This window comes from Pseudonaja textilis, chromosome 2, assembly GCF_049901715.1.
Source record: "Pseudonaja textilis isolate UNSWEBS1 chromosome 2, rPseTex1.2, whole genome shotgun sequence".
Classification (NCBI taxonomy): domain Eukaryota; kingdom Metazoa; phylum Chordata; class Lepidosauria; order Squamata; family Elapidae; genus Pseudonaja; species Pseudonaja textilis.
In genome coordinates, this window is record NC_141991.1 from 75,063,861 (window position 1) to 75,082,018 (window position 18,158).

At 38.3% G+C, this 18,158-nt stretch overlaps 1 protein-coding gene across 2 annotated transcripts in view; it reads left to right on the forward strand.

Moving 5' to 3' along the window:
• RASGEF1C (RasGEF domain family member 1C) overlaps positions 1-18,158 on the forward strand; it is a 94,944-nt gene that overhangs the window by 49,214 nt on the left and 27,572 nt on the right. The window contains exons 2-4 of one of the 2 annotated variants that reach the window (XM_026696133.2): positions 76-261; positions 1,320-1,442; positions 6,617-6,754. In XM_026696133.2, coding sequence (XP_026551918.1) covers positions 82-261; positions 1,320-1,442; positions 6,617-6,754 — 441 coding nt within the window. In that variant the 5' untranslated portion in view covers positions 76-81. The remainder of the gene's footprint in view (positions 1-75; positions 262-1,319; positions 1,443-6,616; positions 6,755-18,158) is intronic. The other variant, XM_087924334.1, reaches the window with a different exon arrangement.

Consider the following 18,158-nt stretch of genomic DNA (forward strand, 5'->3'; position numbering starts at 1 on the left):
TCCTTCCTTCCTTCCCAGGCTCTGTTGTAATTTTTGGGTGTGCCTTTGATGTTATCTGTGCTTCCTTTGTTTCAGAAAGGCATGCCCCAAATGCTGAGCTCTGCCAGCATGTTTACTTCCTGTGGCTTTAGCCCTCATCACCTCCATCCCTCCAAAGAAGATGATGAAGGAGGACTGATCTTTCAAGATGGAAACCTTACCTCAGCATCTCTTGATGCTTTAATTCAACACCTTATACCTACAGCTGACTACTACCCTGAGGTAAATGTTTGGTTACTGTAAATTGCCATTTGTTGTGATGAACTGGACCATCACTTTTTGCAAGCTTTCAACAATTTTTGAATTAGGAAAGCTTCTTTTGATGCAGGTTACAAATAAACAATATACTATATGTAGTCCTTGACTTACAAGCACTCATTTAATGACAACTCAAAGTTCACAATGATAAATTCACAATGATAAATTAATAAATTATCTCTAACTAGAGAACACCTTAAATAGTTATTGTCCCTAATGTCAGTGGGAACGTTGCCAAGAACAAATAAGTTTTAAAGTAGCTGAACTTCCATAGTTCAACAGTTGATGTTATTCTTCTATTAGCCAAAACACAATCCCTATTTCTGAATAGATATATACAGAACATAGCACGATTTATTATTCTTAAAAGACTTCTGTATTGAGAAGTAGATATCTTGCCCCTCCATAAACTTTAACCTTAGACTGTCTACTATTGACCTCACCCCTTTCCTAAGAGGTCTGTAGGGGGTGTGCATAAGCGCACCAACATGCCTACCGTCCCTGTCCTATTGTTTCTTTTATTTTTCTTATATGTACCCATTTCATGTATTCATAACTATGTATATACTTATACCTATTATCTTGTAAGCAATTGACAAATCAAATAAATAAATAAAATAAATAAATTTTAAATATTGAAATCTGTTGCACGTTGGTTTGCTGGTTTATTTGTATATTTATTTTATAGTGCTTATAACCTGCTCCTATCTGAAAAGAGTCTAGGTTATAGAAAATGCCAACAAAAAAGAAAACAAAAATTATAACAAGAATTATGCCTAATCGTTAATCCTTGTTTTTATTTCTTTATTTTAAAATCTAAAGTTGCTTAAAAAAAACTACACCAAATACATCAGTATAGTGTCCCCTGTTTATATACCATCAAGATGGATTGAGATTGCAACCACTGTATTCTGTTTCAAAATGAATAAATGAACTACCTTCTGTCTTTGAGAATGAATTTGGCATATTTAGTTCTCTAGCCAGTTGTTGTTAGAAGAATGTTCCTGTTTCCCTTTCCTCAGAAGGCCTATATCTTCACATTCCTGCTGAGCTCAAGACTGTTCATTGAACCACATGAACTTCTGTCCCGTGTCTGTCACAAGTGCATCGAGCAGCAGCATCTGGATGACCCAGTGCTGGATAAGGTTGGTACATTTAATAATTGCAGGTGCAAGGATGAGTAAGGGTATCATTCGGAGTGTGACAACAGGATTATGGTGCATTTGAAGAAAGCTTCCTATAGTACCTGCTCTCTCTTTATCTCCCTTGCTTCACATGTCCCTCTGTCCCCATGGAGAGTTTTGTAATCCTCAGGGTTTGGCATGTTCAAATAAGACTTCCATGCCTGACAGCAAAACTCCATGTAATAAGAGTAGCTGTAATTCATGTATTCTTCTTTCTTCCTTTTCTAATCTTCCCAGGTGGTGATCCTTTCATTTCCTGGAGCCTTTAGGATGCCAGGGAATAAGAGTCAATTATACTCTTTCATTAGTTGGTGTTACTGTGACACTCTTATTTCCTTTGCCTTAGGTTTTGATTACAAGATGGCTTTTCTTAGGCAACCCATCACTCTCAGCTCCCCAGAGCAGGATACAGTTGCTCACAAAAAGTGCCCATGATGCTAATACATCCGTATTTGGAAGTACTGCTCTCTGTCTGGTGCCTACCTAAATAAATGCATTTGGGAATGGTTTGGCTGTAATTGTCAGATGTGGAGAACCAGAGCCACAGGCAGCTGTTTTTTCTGTAGTTGTTGGAGTCCCTCCTGACTGTAATTGCTGAAAATTACTGCACTGTTTCTTGCCATTTTAATAATGAAAATGCAAGCAGTATAATGAGGTAAGCCCTCAAGTAGGCTAAATATGCTTAAAACAAATTCAACCCAAAATTCCGCTTCTCAAATCTCAGGGAAAACAAGCAAAAAATTCCCTTCCTGTTCTGTACAGCCCTGGTGCTCCCCAAAAGTACAGCCTTGTTCTAATAGCATGCAGAAGCCCTATGTTGAAATTGTCCCATTTGCTCCATCTCTCTGACTATAATATCCTTGTAGCATTTTCAGCAATATGGTACAGGTAGTCGTCAACTTACAATCATTCGTTGAGTTGACTGTTCAAAGTTACGATGACATTGTAAAAAGTGACTTATGACTGTTTTTACACTTATGACTGTTGCAGCATCCTCATGGCCACATAATCAAGATATGGACACTCGGCAACTGGCATGTATTTATAACGGTTGTAGCATTCCAGGATGATATAATCACATTTTCTGAGTTTCTGACATGCAAAGTCAATGGGGAAACCAGATTCACATAATAACCATGTTATTAATTTAACACCTGCAGTGATTCACTTAACACCTGTGGCAAGAAAGTTCATAAAAGAGTAAAACCTTCTTAAACAACTGCCATGCTTAGCAGAGAAAATGTTGGGCTTAATTGCGGTTGTAAATTGAGGGTCTACCTGAACTTGTCTCTTGTTCCATTCTGAAAAACAATGCAATGATCCCAAATTATTTTTATGCACATGCTAACTTCTATAAGAGCTACTGGGGTGCTTGTCAAACATTGGGAGGAATTGTTATGTTGCCTCCTGCTACAAAAATAACAAGCATGCTTGCAGAACTTTAAAGAAAAATGCATGCCTTATGACAAAGGGCACCATGGACTATCTTTAGTTTATGTAGCTAAAGAAGTGGGCTAGAGTCCTTATAGCAGTATTTGAAATAACAGGAGACTTAACTGCCCTTTGAAATTATAGTTACAGACATTTCTCCTCCTGCCACTCTGTTTAAGGGTCAGCGGTACTTTGCTAACAGAAACATTTCTTGTTTAGTTGTATTGCCCAGTTGTTCCGGTTCAGATGTTATCCACCTCTTTCTTTCCTCCTGCACAAATCTTAATCCAGCTGAGTCCTCCTCTTCAGGATGGCCATTTTAAACCACCGCTGCAGTTGTCTTCGGTGGGGAAAAGACCAAGCCCGAGGGGGAGATGCGGCTCCCCTCAACCTGGCTTGTAGCTTCCCCTTACTCCGCCGTCCCTCCAAGGCAGCTTCAGCTCCTAATCCAGGGGTGGGCAAACTTTTTGGCTCGGGGGCCTCATTGACTTTTAAAATTTGACAGACAGGCCACCACCTGGTGTCAAAATGCCTGTCATTACGAGTCAAAATCAAATGAATGTAATCATTCAATCATTCACATCAAACCTTAATTCTGTACCAATCTTCGGCGGGCCAATTGAATGCAATCATTCAATCATTCACATCAAACCTTAATTCTGTACCAATCTTCGGCGGGCCGGATTAAAAAGACCAACGGGCCAGATGTGGCCCCCGGGCTGTAGTTTGCCCACCCCTGCCCTAATTGTAATGATCGGGGCTCTCCAATGAAAGAGCACGGACCATAGCCACAGAGAGTCGCGATCTACAGTCTGTCAGCGAGGAGGCTCTGCCTTCTTCTCACAGAAACATTCCTTCTGTAAAGCTGCATGCAATGGCTGGCAGACTGTGCATTCCCATTTGGCAATTCTGCCCCTGAAAATAAAGATTGAGATAAAGAGTGATAATAACTGTTGTGCACACTACCTACAAATCTTATAATCATTGTTCATATTTAAACAGGGTAAATTCCTCAGGAAATGTTAACAGCAGATCTTCAAGAATCACTTATTGTTAACATTTTATTCATCTTTATTATTAATTTATTAACAGTCTCCACTTCTTCTATCTTGATCATTCTGTTTATTCCCTCCTCCAGCTTATGCAGACATACAAACCTCTACATATAATCTTTGAACAGAAGAAATGAAATATAAAAATAGCTAAAATGACTGCACACTCACAGAGATACTAAACCTCTAAATCTTGCAACATAGACCAAGCAGCTGTACTCAGATAGCAGAAATTTTTATTTTCAGCAACTGAGATCCCCAAGAGAGGGAGAAGAGTCAGCCCCCTTCTGAGCAAGATGCAGGAGGATAATAACAAATGCAAAAATAGACTAAATTGCTAAATTGTCTTTCTGTTAAAAGTTAGTGGCAAAATATGTAAATGTGTAATGCATGGGTACATGACTTGCAGTGAGGTTTCCACCTGCCCCTTGTTCCAACACTCCTGGCTCTTTACTTTGCTCTCAAGAAGCAACAAATGGTAAGGCACCCAGAAACATGTTATACAATCCAGCAAGAGATCTTTCCAAAGGAAGAGATCTGGCAAGAGATGCTTTCCAAAGGAAGTGTGATGACTCAGAGTGTAACACAAACGTAACAAAATCCAAAACGTAAATAAATGTCCTTTAATGCTGCCAACTTGGCCCCACTGTTCAGTAATACTCAGTTGGAGATAAAACAGTCTTCAAAAAAAAGCAAAACAGTCCGAACTTAATGAGCAGCTAGAGGTGAAATAAAAAAACCAGACAAACTACAATGATGAAATTTCCACAACGGAAGAGGAAAAGTATTTACCAAATTCAAGGCGATAACAAGGCACAGTCTGTTGGAAGGGTGCCAACCAAGATAACTTCAAACCAAAATAAAACATGCTTTGTTTCCAGCATTTGCCAGTATGCAGGTCCAAACTCTTATGCAGTTGTCACACCTGCAGCCCATGAAGAAGATCAAAGCCCTCTCCTCTCAAGTAGACTACGTCTCTCCCTTATCCTCTCCTCCACGCATGCCCTAGGATGGATAGGGGATGGGCCTGGGCCCTCCTCTGACTGCACAGCCGGCCTCTGCCCTTACCCAGCCTCCTCCACAACCTCCAGAGCCACACTTCCATTATCTGTCAGCTGTTCCTCCTCTCCCTCAGAGTCAGTCTCCACCAAGGGCGTGACAGGAAGGTGTACATACTCATTAATATTGTAGCTTTGGGGCCTGTGCTGGGTTACCCTGTTCACAGTATGATAAGAAACAAGTGTTTCACTGGGATAGGAGATTTCAGTGCTTATTCTTTGCATACTAATATGCCCTGTATTAGCAATACAGGTAGTCCAGTTTGCTTAAGTTGCAACAACACTTATCTGGGTGTTGTCTGCTGGAGAGGATGTGTTCTGGTATTTTTGTTTCCTTCTTAGCTTCATTTGAATCAGCAGGGATTTATATACGGGTAGTCTTTGACTTACAACAGTTCATTTAGTGACCATTCAAAGTTACACCATCACTGAAAAAAGTGACTTATGACCATTTTTCACACTTATGACCTTTGAAGCATCCCCACGGTCATGTGATTTACATTCGGATGCTTGACAAGTGACTCGCGTTTAGGACAGTTGCAGTGTCCCAGCGTCACATAAACAACCTCTTGCAACCTTCTGACAAGCAAAGTCAATGGGGAAACCAGATTCATTTTAACAACCATGTTACTAATTTAACAACTGCAATGATTCACTTAACAAATGTGGCAAGATAAGTCGTAAAATGGGGCAAAACTCACTTAACAATGATATTGCTTAGCAATATAAATTTTGGGCTCAAATGGGGTTGTAAGTTGAAGACTGCCTGTATTTCATAGACAACTTGAAAAAAATTTCTAGACATTTTCAAAAGTCTTTAACTGCTATATTACGTCCAGTGACAGTTCTCTTGAAACCTATTTTGGCCAAATACTAAAATAGCCCTACTGACCAGTTTTGTGGAAAAGGGAGGAAGCTTCAATACACACAATATAATTTTGTTTGATTAAAGGGTACCTTTCATTTGGAGGCCAATGCGAGGAAAATTTCTGTTCTCATCTAGAGTTTCTATTACTATAATGGGTATGTGTGCTGTTTCAAAAGAACTTGCTGAAATGACTTCTAAAAATACTTTGGAAGTGACAATGCATCATGCATAATCACACACAAATGTATTAAAAATAGAGACTAGGAAAAATACTAAATTGATTTATATCAGCAATGGCTTGTTGGATTCAAACTAAATCTTTTCAGGCAAACTTGTAGCTGTGAAATGTGAACGATCAAATATTAGATATAACCAAAGAAGCAATGATAGAGAAATTTCATTTTTGCTAAATCCAATACCCCTCAAAATGCTGATTTAAATAAAAAAGGCAGATTTATTTTTTTAAAAAACCAACGGTTTAATGGAAAAATGAATTGAGATGTGATTATAAATTACTAAAAAATTAACCCCAGAGAAAAATGGAATGATTCACTCATCCCTACCTAACTTCAGGAAATTTATCATCCATGTTAGGATTATTGCACACAGTATGTGAGCTTTCCAAGTATCCTGCAAATGCTTTAATTTTAAATTCAGGTCCTCTTCTTTATCTGCTGATATACATCCCTTTATTTTTGATCTTCCATTCCTTAACCTCTATTTTAGGCACGGATCAGAAAATTTGGGCCCAAGATTTTACAGTTATTAACAGAATGGACGGAAACCTTTCCTTATGATTTTCAGGAAGAAAAAATGATTGGATGTTTGAAAGACATCATCGACCGGATAGCTCCATGTGATGAGGTGAGGATGATCACAGGTAGGGATATGCTGGGAATTTATATAACCATGATATGATGAATGGATGGATGATGTGATGGGTGGCAATGATGGGGTGTTGTTAACTATTACCTGTATCATCATCATCTTCTTTTAATGACCACATAATCCCTTGTGGGTTGGACTCTGGACAGCTGAATGGAGCTGAGTGTTTACTGGCTGGATGCCTTTCCTGTTGCCAATGCAGAGTTTTTTTTCAGCACATATATTCTCAGTGTTCCCAAAGAGAGAAATATTTGCCTCTACCTAGGATCCTCATTGTGAGTTAAGAGCTCCCTCTAGGCCACTGCACCGCTCTATTAACTATTACCTGTATGCTACCCCAAAGTTTAATAAAATTATTCTGAACAGAGATTTATATAGGGATGGTCAGATGTTTTTATGTTATTTCCAAAAGTATTTTATGACAGAAAAAAAGGAAACTGGCCTATGCTTGCTGACCACCGAAAGGTTTGCACAGGCTGGAGAATCTTCAAAAATGGTGAAATGAATCTGTTGTAAAAGCAAGTTTCTAAGTCGAGTGATTTTGGATCTTAGGGAACTTATTCTTTGACCTTTGATTTTAAACATTCCTCATCTAATTTTGCTGTTTGGGGAAAATAAGACAGAAATAAGGCATTTGCTGTTTTCCAGTAAAATAATCACATTCAGAAGAAAATAAACCAATAAAATAAAATAATAAGTTATGGACAATTTGATACTACCATTTTATAAAAAGAGGCATTTGGAACATATGAAGGGGAGATGAATCAGAATACAGTCTAGACCCGTGATGGCGAACTTATGGCAGGTGTGCCAGAAGTGGCATGCAGAACCGTTTCTGCCAGCATGGAAGACATCGCCCGGAAGAGCCCCCAGTGTGCCTGCGTGCATGCCCCCCCGCCAGCCAGCTGATTGTCGGGTATCTGCCGTGCATGCGTGGGGAGAGACACGCACACATGCACAGAGGCATGTGGCTTTTGGGGAGGTCACACACGCATGCACAGAGGCTAGTGGTGCAGGAGGTCGCATGCGCAGTGGGGCAGGGGTGTCACGCACACATTGCATCTTGGGTGCAGGCATGCAAGCATGTGCGCACATGCACTTTTGGCAGGCGACATGGAAAAGGTTAGCCATCACTCGTCTAGACAATGAATTTTACTTTAGATTTAGATTTAGATAAATTTATTGTCATTGTACTCAGAAACCTGAGAACAACGAAATAAGGTGCTCTTCCACAACATACAACTGAAACAACACCAAAAGACATATACAAATAACAATGTAAAACAAATTAAAACAAGTAACAGTTAAAAACTGTACAACCAGGATATATATATGTTAAGACCACCAGATTCATAACTCTGCATTTAACCTGATCACAGCACTTGGGTAAAAGCTATATTTAAATCTACTTGTCCTGGCTTTCAGCACTCTATATCGTCTTCCTGATGGTAGGATCTCAAACAACGAGTGGCCTGGATGCGAAGGGTCTCTCAAGATCTTTTGTATCTTCCTTCTACATCCCATGTTATACAAATCCTCCAATGAGGGAAGAGGACATCCGCTGATCTTTTGTGCCCTTTTTATCACTCTTTGGAGTGCCCTTTTCTCTGCCTCTGTACAACTCCTAAACCACACACAGAGGCAATAAGATAAAATGCTCTCTATAGGGCTTCGATAAAAGGCAACCAACAGACTCTCTGGCAGTTGTTGTGATCTTAAAAGTCTTAAAAAATACAGTCGTTGATGAGCCTTTTTTTCTAGGGCTAAAGTATTTGCCCCCCATGTTAGATCTTGTTTCAGGGTGATACCTAAAAACTTACATTCTGCCACCTGTTCTACCAAAACACCATTGATATACAACGGCTGGATATCCGAACTGCTCTTCCTGTAATCCACTATGAATTCCTTACTTTAGTTATACTCAGAATGAAAAAGAACTCCTTCAGGAAAGACATGGTTTCTAGCTTGAGCAAGCTGTATGTTGACTACAGTTTGGATGGTGTAAACTTGTTTGTATCACAAAGTAACAGAACTAATGAAAGAAAACTTCTATACTGTGCAATGAAAAAGAAAAGTGGGAGGGACCTATTGGACAAACATCTCATGGGAACGGTTGAGATTTCGGGGTTGTCATTTTAGGGATGTAGCATGTAGGCTCTTTTTAGGTTTTGGTGTGCTGACCTTAGAACTCTTTTTTTTTTGGCCAGGAATATGAAATCATTCCATCACTTCTCAGTATTTATTGCCAAAACAAGCAGTTAATTTCTGGGATCTATAGGGCACAACAAAAGAAATAGATGAGTTACATGTTGCTTTAGGGCTATTTCCTCCTTAGATAAATTAGTTTCAAATTCCTTTCCCCTCCAGTAATTTCATCCTTTCAGTCTGCAGTAGTTTTCTTCTTTTTTGTCAGATCATTCATGTTTAATTCTGCTACCAGGCCATAGCCTTCATTTTCAATTGTAATGTTCCATAACAAAACCTGATTGTGGAACTTGAATATGGAAAAGTGGAAACAGACATAGCTGCATAGGTACATAGATAGATCATGTCTATGATGGATGGACTGATAGGCTGACCATTACAACTGCAAACAATGCAAAGCCAATTGTCAGAACCTTATCATGTAGTCAATTACCAGTTTAAACTAGAAACAGCTACAGTAACCATCAAGCTCTCAGTAGAAGCTGAAGTGGCTTAATCAGGAAAAATCTAGTCCATTATGATATATCAAAGATGGTGACTTGGAAACGTGGGTGTTGATTTGGGATACGCTAAAACTAATTGTATCCCTTATAATAATAAAATAGTATGATCCAATCTGAGTCAGTTACCAGAACCAAAGGTTTATTGTTCCAAGTTTTCAGGCTTTTGCTGAAGCCCATCACCAGGAAACGTTTCTTTCTCCAAAATATGAGAGAGAGATTTCCTGATGATGAGCTCCAGCAACGAACCTGAAAACTTGGAAGAATAAACTTTGATCCAGTGACTGACTCAGATTGGATCCTATAGTATTACCCCCCGGACACGTATATTTTCCTTCATTTGTGAATGTAAGTATTTTCCACTTCACACAAATTAATAGTTTTACTGCATAAGTCAGACCTACCTTATCCAGTTTGAGGCAGAGAAGAGTAATAAGGATGATCAAAAGACTGGAAGTCATATCTTGCCAAGATAGATAGAAGAAATTGGACATGATTAGCCTTGAGAAAAGATAGCTCAGAGCTGTCTAGAGCTGAAAGACAGTGACTGGACAAGTTGAAACACTAGGGCTTGGATCACTCCGCGTTTAGTACAATACCTTGACCATTATACTACATGATTCTCTATAGCAATATATAAGCTTATTTTATGTTGTATTCCAAAAAATAAGCAGACTGTGATTCTTCCAGCAGATGTCTTTATTATTCCTCACCTATAGACAGTATCATGCCAAACTAAAGCAAACTACCCCCTCCATAAAACATATACTCTGAGAACTATTAGAGAGGAGCTGTCTTTACCCTCTTTCTCTCACACATACTATCTGTTCTGAATTGTCTCTTGCTCCTCTAGAATGCACCCCCTTCCGCCTGGGAATCCAGACTACATTCCATCACAGATTTGCATCAGTAAGAAACTGGGAATATTACTTAATTAAATGCTTTTCTCCATCCTTATGGCTAGCAGCCTGAATCATATTCAACTAGTATCTTTTTTTTTGGCCCAGCTGTGTAATAGCAATGTTTTCTATGTTTTATTTTTGTATTTCAAGTATTTTGTATTTTTGTATAAGGTTTGTTCAACTCAGACAGTGCGAGTATGGGTGTTGTATAACATAAATACATAATATCAATTACCAAATGACCAATATATAAATAAAAAACTAAATACTGGGATGAACTGTCCTAATCAATGTTAGAATTGATCCCCAATTGAACCATCTTTTGTTTACTAACAATGCCATTAGGATGCAATGCAATGTGTGTCCTTACCTATTTCTATCGCAGTTATTTTCATAGCTGGTTGCTTTCATCTCATCCTTCTGGCCCACTTACCTAGTGGTTTTCTGACAGCAGGAATGAAATGAAGAGGTATAGATTGTTACTGCTTTTGAGGTTTGACATTCTTTTATGTTTGACACATGTTGATTCAGAAAGAACAGATAGGAAAGAAAGAACAAAAGAAAACAGTGATGAAAAGGCCCAGCTTTGTATTGGAACTCCTCAATCTTTTCAGTGTAACCATAGGAACATGCATAAAGAAGTGCATTTTCATTGGCTGCGAGCATGATTGTCTGCAATTTTGGGGCTGCAGATATGGGTCTAGGATGATTGGCATTGCTAAAAAGATTTGGCTGGCATTAGTGAAGCCAACACTGGGGGGAGAGAGAAAGAAGGATACTGAGACTTTGATTATTGAGAATTAAATGAGATGGGCTTCTCTGAATCCTTGATAGGACCATTTTTTAAAAAAACAGAATATACATCTCTGTGTTTTAGCATTTTTTGTATTATAACCCTGGAAATGGAGCAATTTATACTTCACTCATTGGGTGAATGAAAGCAGAAAGAGAGTGACTAGAATGAAACATATCAAATTTATCTGATGCCCTTTTCTACATTGGCTTTCACTGACTACACTTTCTGTTCCTGCTGTTTTTCAGACAAAAGACAGACAAGGCTTCCTTCTTAAGTACATTTAACTCTGTTTTTCTTCTTATTTTGCCAGTCTTATGGCATGGAGGACATTCTTTAATGCTTTCATTTTGGATCCTTTTTGCTGTTATTATATACTCAATTATGCAGTTTCTTGTCCCAATCTATATAATTATCTGCTTTTCAAGATTTTACCTCTTTCTACCGCTCTCCAGTATCTAGCGACATTTTAGACAGATCATGAAATACTGACATATATTTTTGTTTATTTAATTATTGTTTACTCTGCCACCAATAGAGGTGTTGGCCTTCGGGTTTATTAACTTCTGATTTCCAGTCTTGCTGAGTAAAATAAAAACATGTTAGTTTTCTGCTTTGAGTAAAATGACAGCCTTTGATTTACATCGAAGTAGAAGCTATGGGAGGTGATCCCTACATGTGAGACAAAGAACAGGAAATAAAATTTTAACAATCAGTAGCAGCAACAATAAGTGGGTACATTTTTAAAATGTAAATTAGGTTAGCACACAAGTCTTTTATGGCACATATGCACACATATTCATATATGCACATGAATACACATATTCCCAAAGTTGAGTTCATTAGAAAACTATTTACCCTGTGGATTTTTTTAGGAATTGGGCCAGATATAGAGGCCAGCCATTAAACAGGATCTGTCAATCTGAACAAAGAAAGGATGCAAGCATAATTATGAGAGTTCAAAGGAAGCAAAATACACATGCTTCCAAAGATTTATTTGCTGGGAGCTATTTGGGCAGAAAGAAACCCAGATAAAACAAGAACACTTATTCCAATGATTTCTTTATGGCTAGAACATCTAGCAAAACCCAAACAACACCTATATATGTGGCTATCTCCAGGCAGAGAAGACAAAAAATGAATTAACTATACTGATACCAGGGGATGGAAGAACTCAGTTCTAATAACAAAGACACGGCCAAGGTTACAAACCACTCAGATTCAATTTCCAAACCAAGCTAAAGCTGGAAAAGTAAACCAACTGGTTTCACTCTTGAATGTTGGGCATCTCCTCACCATTTTCAAGGAGAATATTAACTTTGAAGTCTTGAACCTTATGGGAGGCAACTAAGGAGCTGTGGGATGAATCAAAGTCATGAAAGAAAGACTGTCAAAGGCTAAAAATCAGAAGAAAGCAAAATGATGTCAGTACATACTAGGAAATGCCAGAAAGAGAAGAGAAATTAAAACCAAGAATAAGTTCTTAGGAAAGAATTGAATAAAGAATTTCAGAGAGCTGGCAGAAGAGATAAAATCAATATTACAATATCTGTAGAGATAGGGAAACAATCATGGAAAACAAGGAACATCTCCCAAAAAATCTCTGGATTCAGAAGGACATTCCAGTCTCCAACTGGAATTTGAGGATACCAACAGACAGATAGTAACTGATTCAAAGAAGATCAAAACATGGAAATGGATTACTGAAATACTGTACAGTAAATATATCAACATTCTACATACCTTAGTATTTCCTATTTCCAAAAATCCTTGCTACTAAATGACATTATATCAGCACTCTGGTCAATTACCATGTTGAAAGGATCCATAAAATATATACACAAAAATAGCCCCCAGAGCAGAAAAAATCTGTCAAGGTTCTAGCAATCCATGCTAGCAAATCCAAAGAACAATACATCAGCCAACAAATGGGAAGAGCTAGACTACTTATAAGTACCAAAAGAGAAGACTTAATGGAGGTTGCAAGTACAGTACCCTTAATTGGGAAGCCCCAACAGTCCTATCTATTCATAAGGATGAGGCTTTGCCAATCAGCTTGGGACACCAGTAGGGGATCAGCACAATGGAGGTGGTTGGTTGAGTAATAACAGATCCCATCTCTCCCACTCAACCCCCCCTCCTTTTATTGTTTGTTTTTAACATTTTATGTTTTAGCTTTTATGTAACTGTAAGCCACCCAGAGTTATCCTATGGTAACATGGGCAGCCAATAAATAAATAAATGAATAAAAAAATATAAAAAAATAAAATTTCATATGCTAGCAAAGTAATTTTTAGACATCATCTGATGCAAGTTTGAGCCAGATGTTCTGGCTGACTTTATAAAAGGCTAAATTAAGATGAGACATAATTTTGATACATGCTTGGATCATTGAGAAAGCCAAAGAATATCAAACAGAAGCCAACCAGCCTCTCCCGCCTTCCCTTCTTTCATTTGGAATAGCAGATATATTTGTGGGTTATGAATGTGTCACTTTCCTTGATCAAAATCAGTAGTTAATTGGCTTTGGCAGGCCTATACTTATTTGAACAAAAAAGTGCAGTCCAGAATCAGATGTGCAGAAAAATCCTAGGGTCATTGAATTCATTATCTCTCTTGCTGATACTATTTTATAATAATACCTCACAGCAATATTTTTCCTGCTTGTGGTCCTTTCCATTTCTTGAGGCTCCTTGCAGTGCTTAGAAAGGTATGTAGCATACTAAAAAGGTTCTCCTTTTTTTGCCAAGAGTTGTGCTTTGCATTTGGAAAGAAAAGACTTAATTAAAATGTGAATTCCTAAGCCACCTGCTGGGGCTTGCCATCATCTTTAAATGCATTGTTACTTAAGAATGATGTGCTTTGGCTTAAAGTACAGAAAAGAAAAACAGCATCCATGGGTTTTTTTTCTGCTGTGATGAATACTTTTGTCTTCTTCTGCCCACCCTGTCACTTTCTTCCCCAAACAGCATGAAAGTTCTCTTTTTTGGTTTAATAACATTAAATTAATTAGATTATTCTACATCTAGTGTTTTTAGCATTTCTGATCTGGATATTCAAAATTATTAAAATGAAATTGGATTTAATATGATACTTTTACAAGTAATACCTAACATGAATTATTTTTTAAAAAAGAAAATACTGCGAGTTAAATTTGTTTTGGCCTTTCAAGAAAAAGGACTTACTTTGTAGAATAAAAAATAAAGCTCACCCTGAAATCGGTTGAACAGGAAACCAATCCCTGTTTAACTCTTGTAGAATATTGCTGATTCAACTCTGACCAATAGATTTGTTTATATAAAAACACATGTGTGCCTCATTCAAGGCCATGCTCTACTTTTGCCTATTTGAGAAGCCCTGCAATTGGGTATGAATAGGCATGTAAAAAACAGGCTGTACGTAGGCCATCCCTATCCCAAGCATGTTCCATATATGCCTTCTCTATCCCCTTCCATGAGCTTTCCCTCTCAGGGATGGGCAACCTGAGTTTCAGAACCAAATTGATCCTGGTTCCCCCCTCAGGATCATTTTTTGCCCCCTCAGATTACACCCCTACTTCCTGCAGTACATTTTTGGACATGTGTGCTTATTGGTCATTTTGAGACAGAAAACAGATGCTGAAGAGTTTTTAAAACATTTTTTGTCAAGCACTGAGAAAATCAGGAGATTCAGGTAGTTCAAATGAGTATAAAGATTTGCTGCAATTGTAAGCTCTCTACAAGAATCTGAGCTACTAACGATCAAGGGAAATTAGCAGGGATTGAGAAGGGCATTCAAGGTGGACTGGACTTAGATCTCTTAGATCTCACATGCAGGGACTCATGATTGGTGGTGTATCTGACCCCCTCCCTCAGGCTCAGCCAGGTCATCTACAGTTTTAAAAAGCATGCTTTACCCTCTAATCCCAAAAAATGAGGGGAGGAATCCTGTTCCCCCTGTGATTATTACAGTAGCTTCCAGTCATCCAAAGTTTGATCCCTTGTGCTACACATGATCTTTATCAGATTGATCATGTACAAGAATGTGCCAATAGAACATATGTATCCTTCAACATTTGGCACTCAGCAGAGTTGAAGGTGAAGGTCAAAACATACCCTATACATTAGTATTCAAGCTTTCTTTGGTTTTTATTGCTGAACAAGGCCCTTCTTTTCTGTCTATGTATTTCTTGTAGAAATTGGTCTCAGAGCAATTTCCATCCAGTGGGGATTTGGGGACTGTCTAGACTAGACCCTGGCACTGCTCCCATCCCTTCTAAAATCTATTTGGCTCCGTTCCTCCTGACTTTCAGGCAAGTGTTAAAAACTTGGCTTCTTCAGGAAGCCCTGGGCTGGGATAATTTGTGAATTCATTTGAATATAATTTTTGTGTGTTACTCCCCATGTATTTTTATAGCATTAAACTTGAATGAGAGTGAGTATGCAAGACAGAGACTGGAGCTATAGGAATCAAATTAGAGAACAGACTAATAACTTAAACATTTCATAAAACATTTACCACTCAATGAAGTATTAACATGACTGGTTTTTACGGATACTTTAAGGCAGTGAAACTGTTGGAGAGAAATAAAGATTAAAACTTGAATATAATAGTCAATTTAATGTTAACTCTAATACAAACTTAAGTGGACATCGGTTTTAGCTCTGATGAAACCTAGATTAGAATTAGAATTCTTTATTGGCCAAGTGCGATTGGATACACAAGGAATTTGTCTTGGTGCAAATGCTCTCAGTGTACATAAAAGAAAAGATACCTTTATCAAGAGTCAAGAATCATAAGGTACAGCACTTAATAATAGTCATAGGGTACAATAAGCAATTAAATCATACTAGGAAACAGTCAATATAAATTGTAAGGATACAAGCAGCAAAGTTACAGCCGCATAGTCACAGGTGGGAGGGGATGGGTGATAAGGAATGATGAGAAAATAGTAGTGCAGACTTTGTAAATAGTTGGACAGTGTTGAAGGAATTATTTGTTTAGCAGAGTGATGGCGTTTGGGGAAAAAACTGTCCTTGTGTCTAGTTGTTCTGGTGTGCAGCGCTCTAAAGCATCGTTTTGAGGGAAGGAGTTGAAACAGTTTATGTCCGGGATGTGAGGGGTCTGTAAATATTTTCACAGCCCTCTTTTTGACTCGTGCAGTATACAGGTCCTCAATGAAGGCAGGTTGGTAGTAATTGTTTTTTTCTGCAGTCCTAATTATCCTCTGAAGTCTGTGTCTGTCCTGTTGGGTTGCAGAACCAAACCAGACAGTTATAGAGGTGCAGATGATAGACTCAATAATTCCTCTGTGGAACTGTATCATCAGCTCCTTGGGCAGTTTGAGCTTTCTGAGTTGGCGCAGAAAGAATATTCTTTGTTGTGCTTTTTTGATGATGTTTTTGATGTTAGGTGTCCATTTTAGGTCATGTGATATAATAGAACCTAGAAATTTGAAGGTCTCTACTGTTGATACTGTGTTATCTAGTACTGTGAGAGGTGGTAGTATGTGAGGGTTTCTTCTAAAGTCTACCACCATTTCTATGATTTTGAGTGTGTTCAGTTCCAGATTGTTCTGGTTACGCCATGAGGCAAGTTGTATAACCTCCTGTCTGTATGCGGATTCGTTGTTGTGATCAATCACTGTTGTGTCACCTGCAAACTTCAGTATTTTAACAAATGGATTAATTCGATATATAATCGTAATATCCCAAAGTTAACCAGTGTCAGTAAGAAAGACATAAAGCCAAAAGAGCTACTTCTGACTCCATAAAAATGAAGCCTTAAGAGTAAATGCATATAAAACCAGAGCAGAGAAATCGGCAACAGTCAGCAAATGCCATCTCTGCAAAGAAGCTGAAGAAATTGCACCATCCAGTTATCTACTGCAAGAAGATCACACAAACAGTCTACAAACAAAAACATGACAAAGTAGCAACAATGGAATATTGGAATAGATGCAAGAAATACTGCTTGCTTACAAATAAGATCTATTGCCCACAAAATTAAAAAAAGTAATAGGAAAATGAAGACGCTAAAGTGCTCTGGGACTTTAGAATTCAAACAGACAAGTACCTGCGAAACAACACCCCAGACTTAACTATTGTTAAGAAAATGACAATGTCTGGAAAGCGGATGTTTGTAATCCTTGGAGACAGAATTGAAGAGAAAGAACTGAGAAAATCACAAAATATAAGGACTTGCAAGAAGAATGGCTGTGGCAAAAATATTTGCAAAGATAGTACCAATAAAAATTGTGCAATTCTAAAGCATCTCAAGCATCACTCGAACCCCATTGGCATTGACAAAATCATCACCAGTCAATTGCAAAAGGCAGCTTTACTTGGAACTGCTTACATCCCACAACAATCTGTTTATTATTAAGCAACAACATCTGCCTATTCCAAGTCTTTGGGAAGGATTTGACAGATGGACAAAAATGCCAAATCCAGTCAAAATGTTTGATTGAAAGTGTGACCAACAACAACAATAATAAAATGCTCTATAGAATTCTGGGTGGGAAAGTATGGCAGGGTTTTTTCATGGGCCATCTCAGGGGAAGAAATAACTAAAAATAATTTCTGAACTGACCCTTGTTGGTCAAAACTATGTTAGTTGCCACTCCAGCTGGGAGCTTTAGTAAAAACACTGTTTCTGGGAGCCTGGAGGTTTCATCACATTTCCAGTAGAACATCAATACTGCTGGCCTCATTACCTCTTTCTGGAAGTTGTGATGAGCCATCCACAGTTATCCATTTGCAGTCATCCAGAGCATCAGCAGCTCATGTCTGCAGAATGTCTGCGGTAATATTTTCCTGTGTTGCTCTTAGTCATATAGCTAGATGACATAATCCACAGATGTTTTCTCTTTCTGTGACCTGCCTCACTAGTTACGTTTACCTAGTTAATGGCTTCTATATCAATTGCTCCACAGTGGCTCATGTCCACTTTAACAAGAAGGCTCAAAGCAGAGCTGTCTGAGCCACTGCTTCAGAAGTGAATTT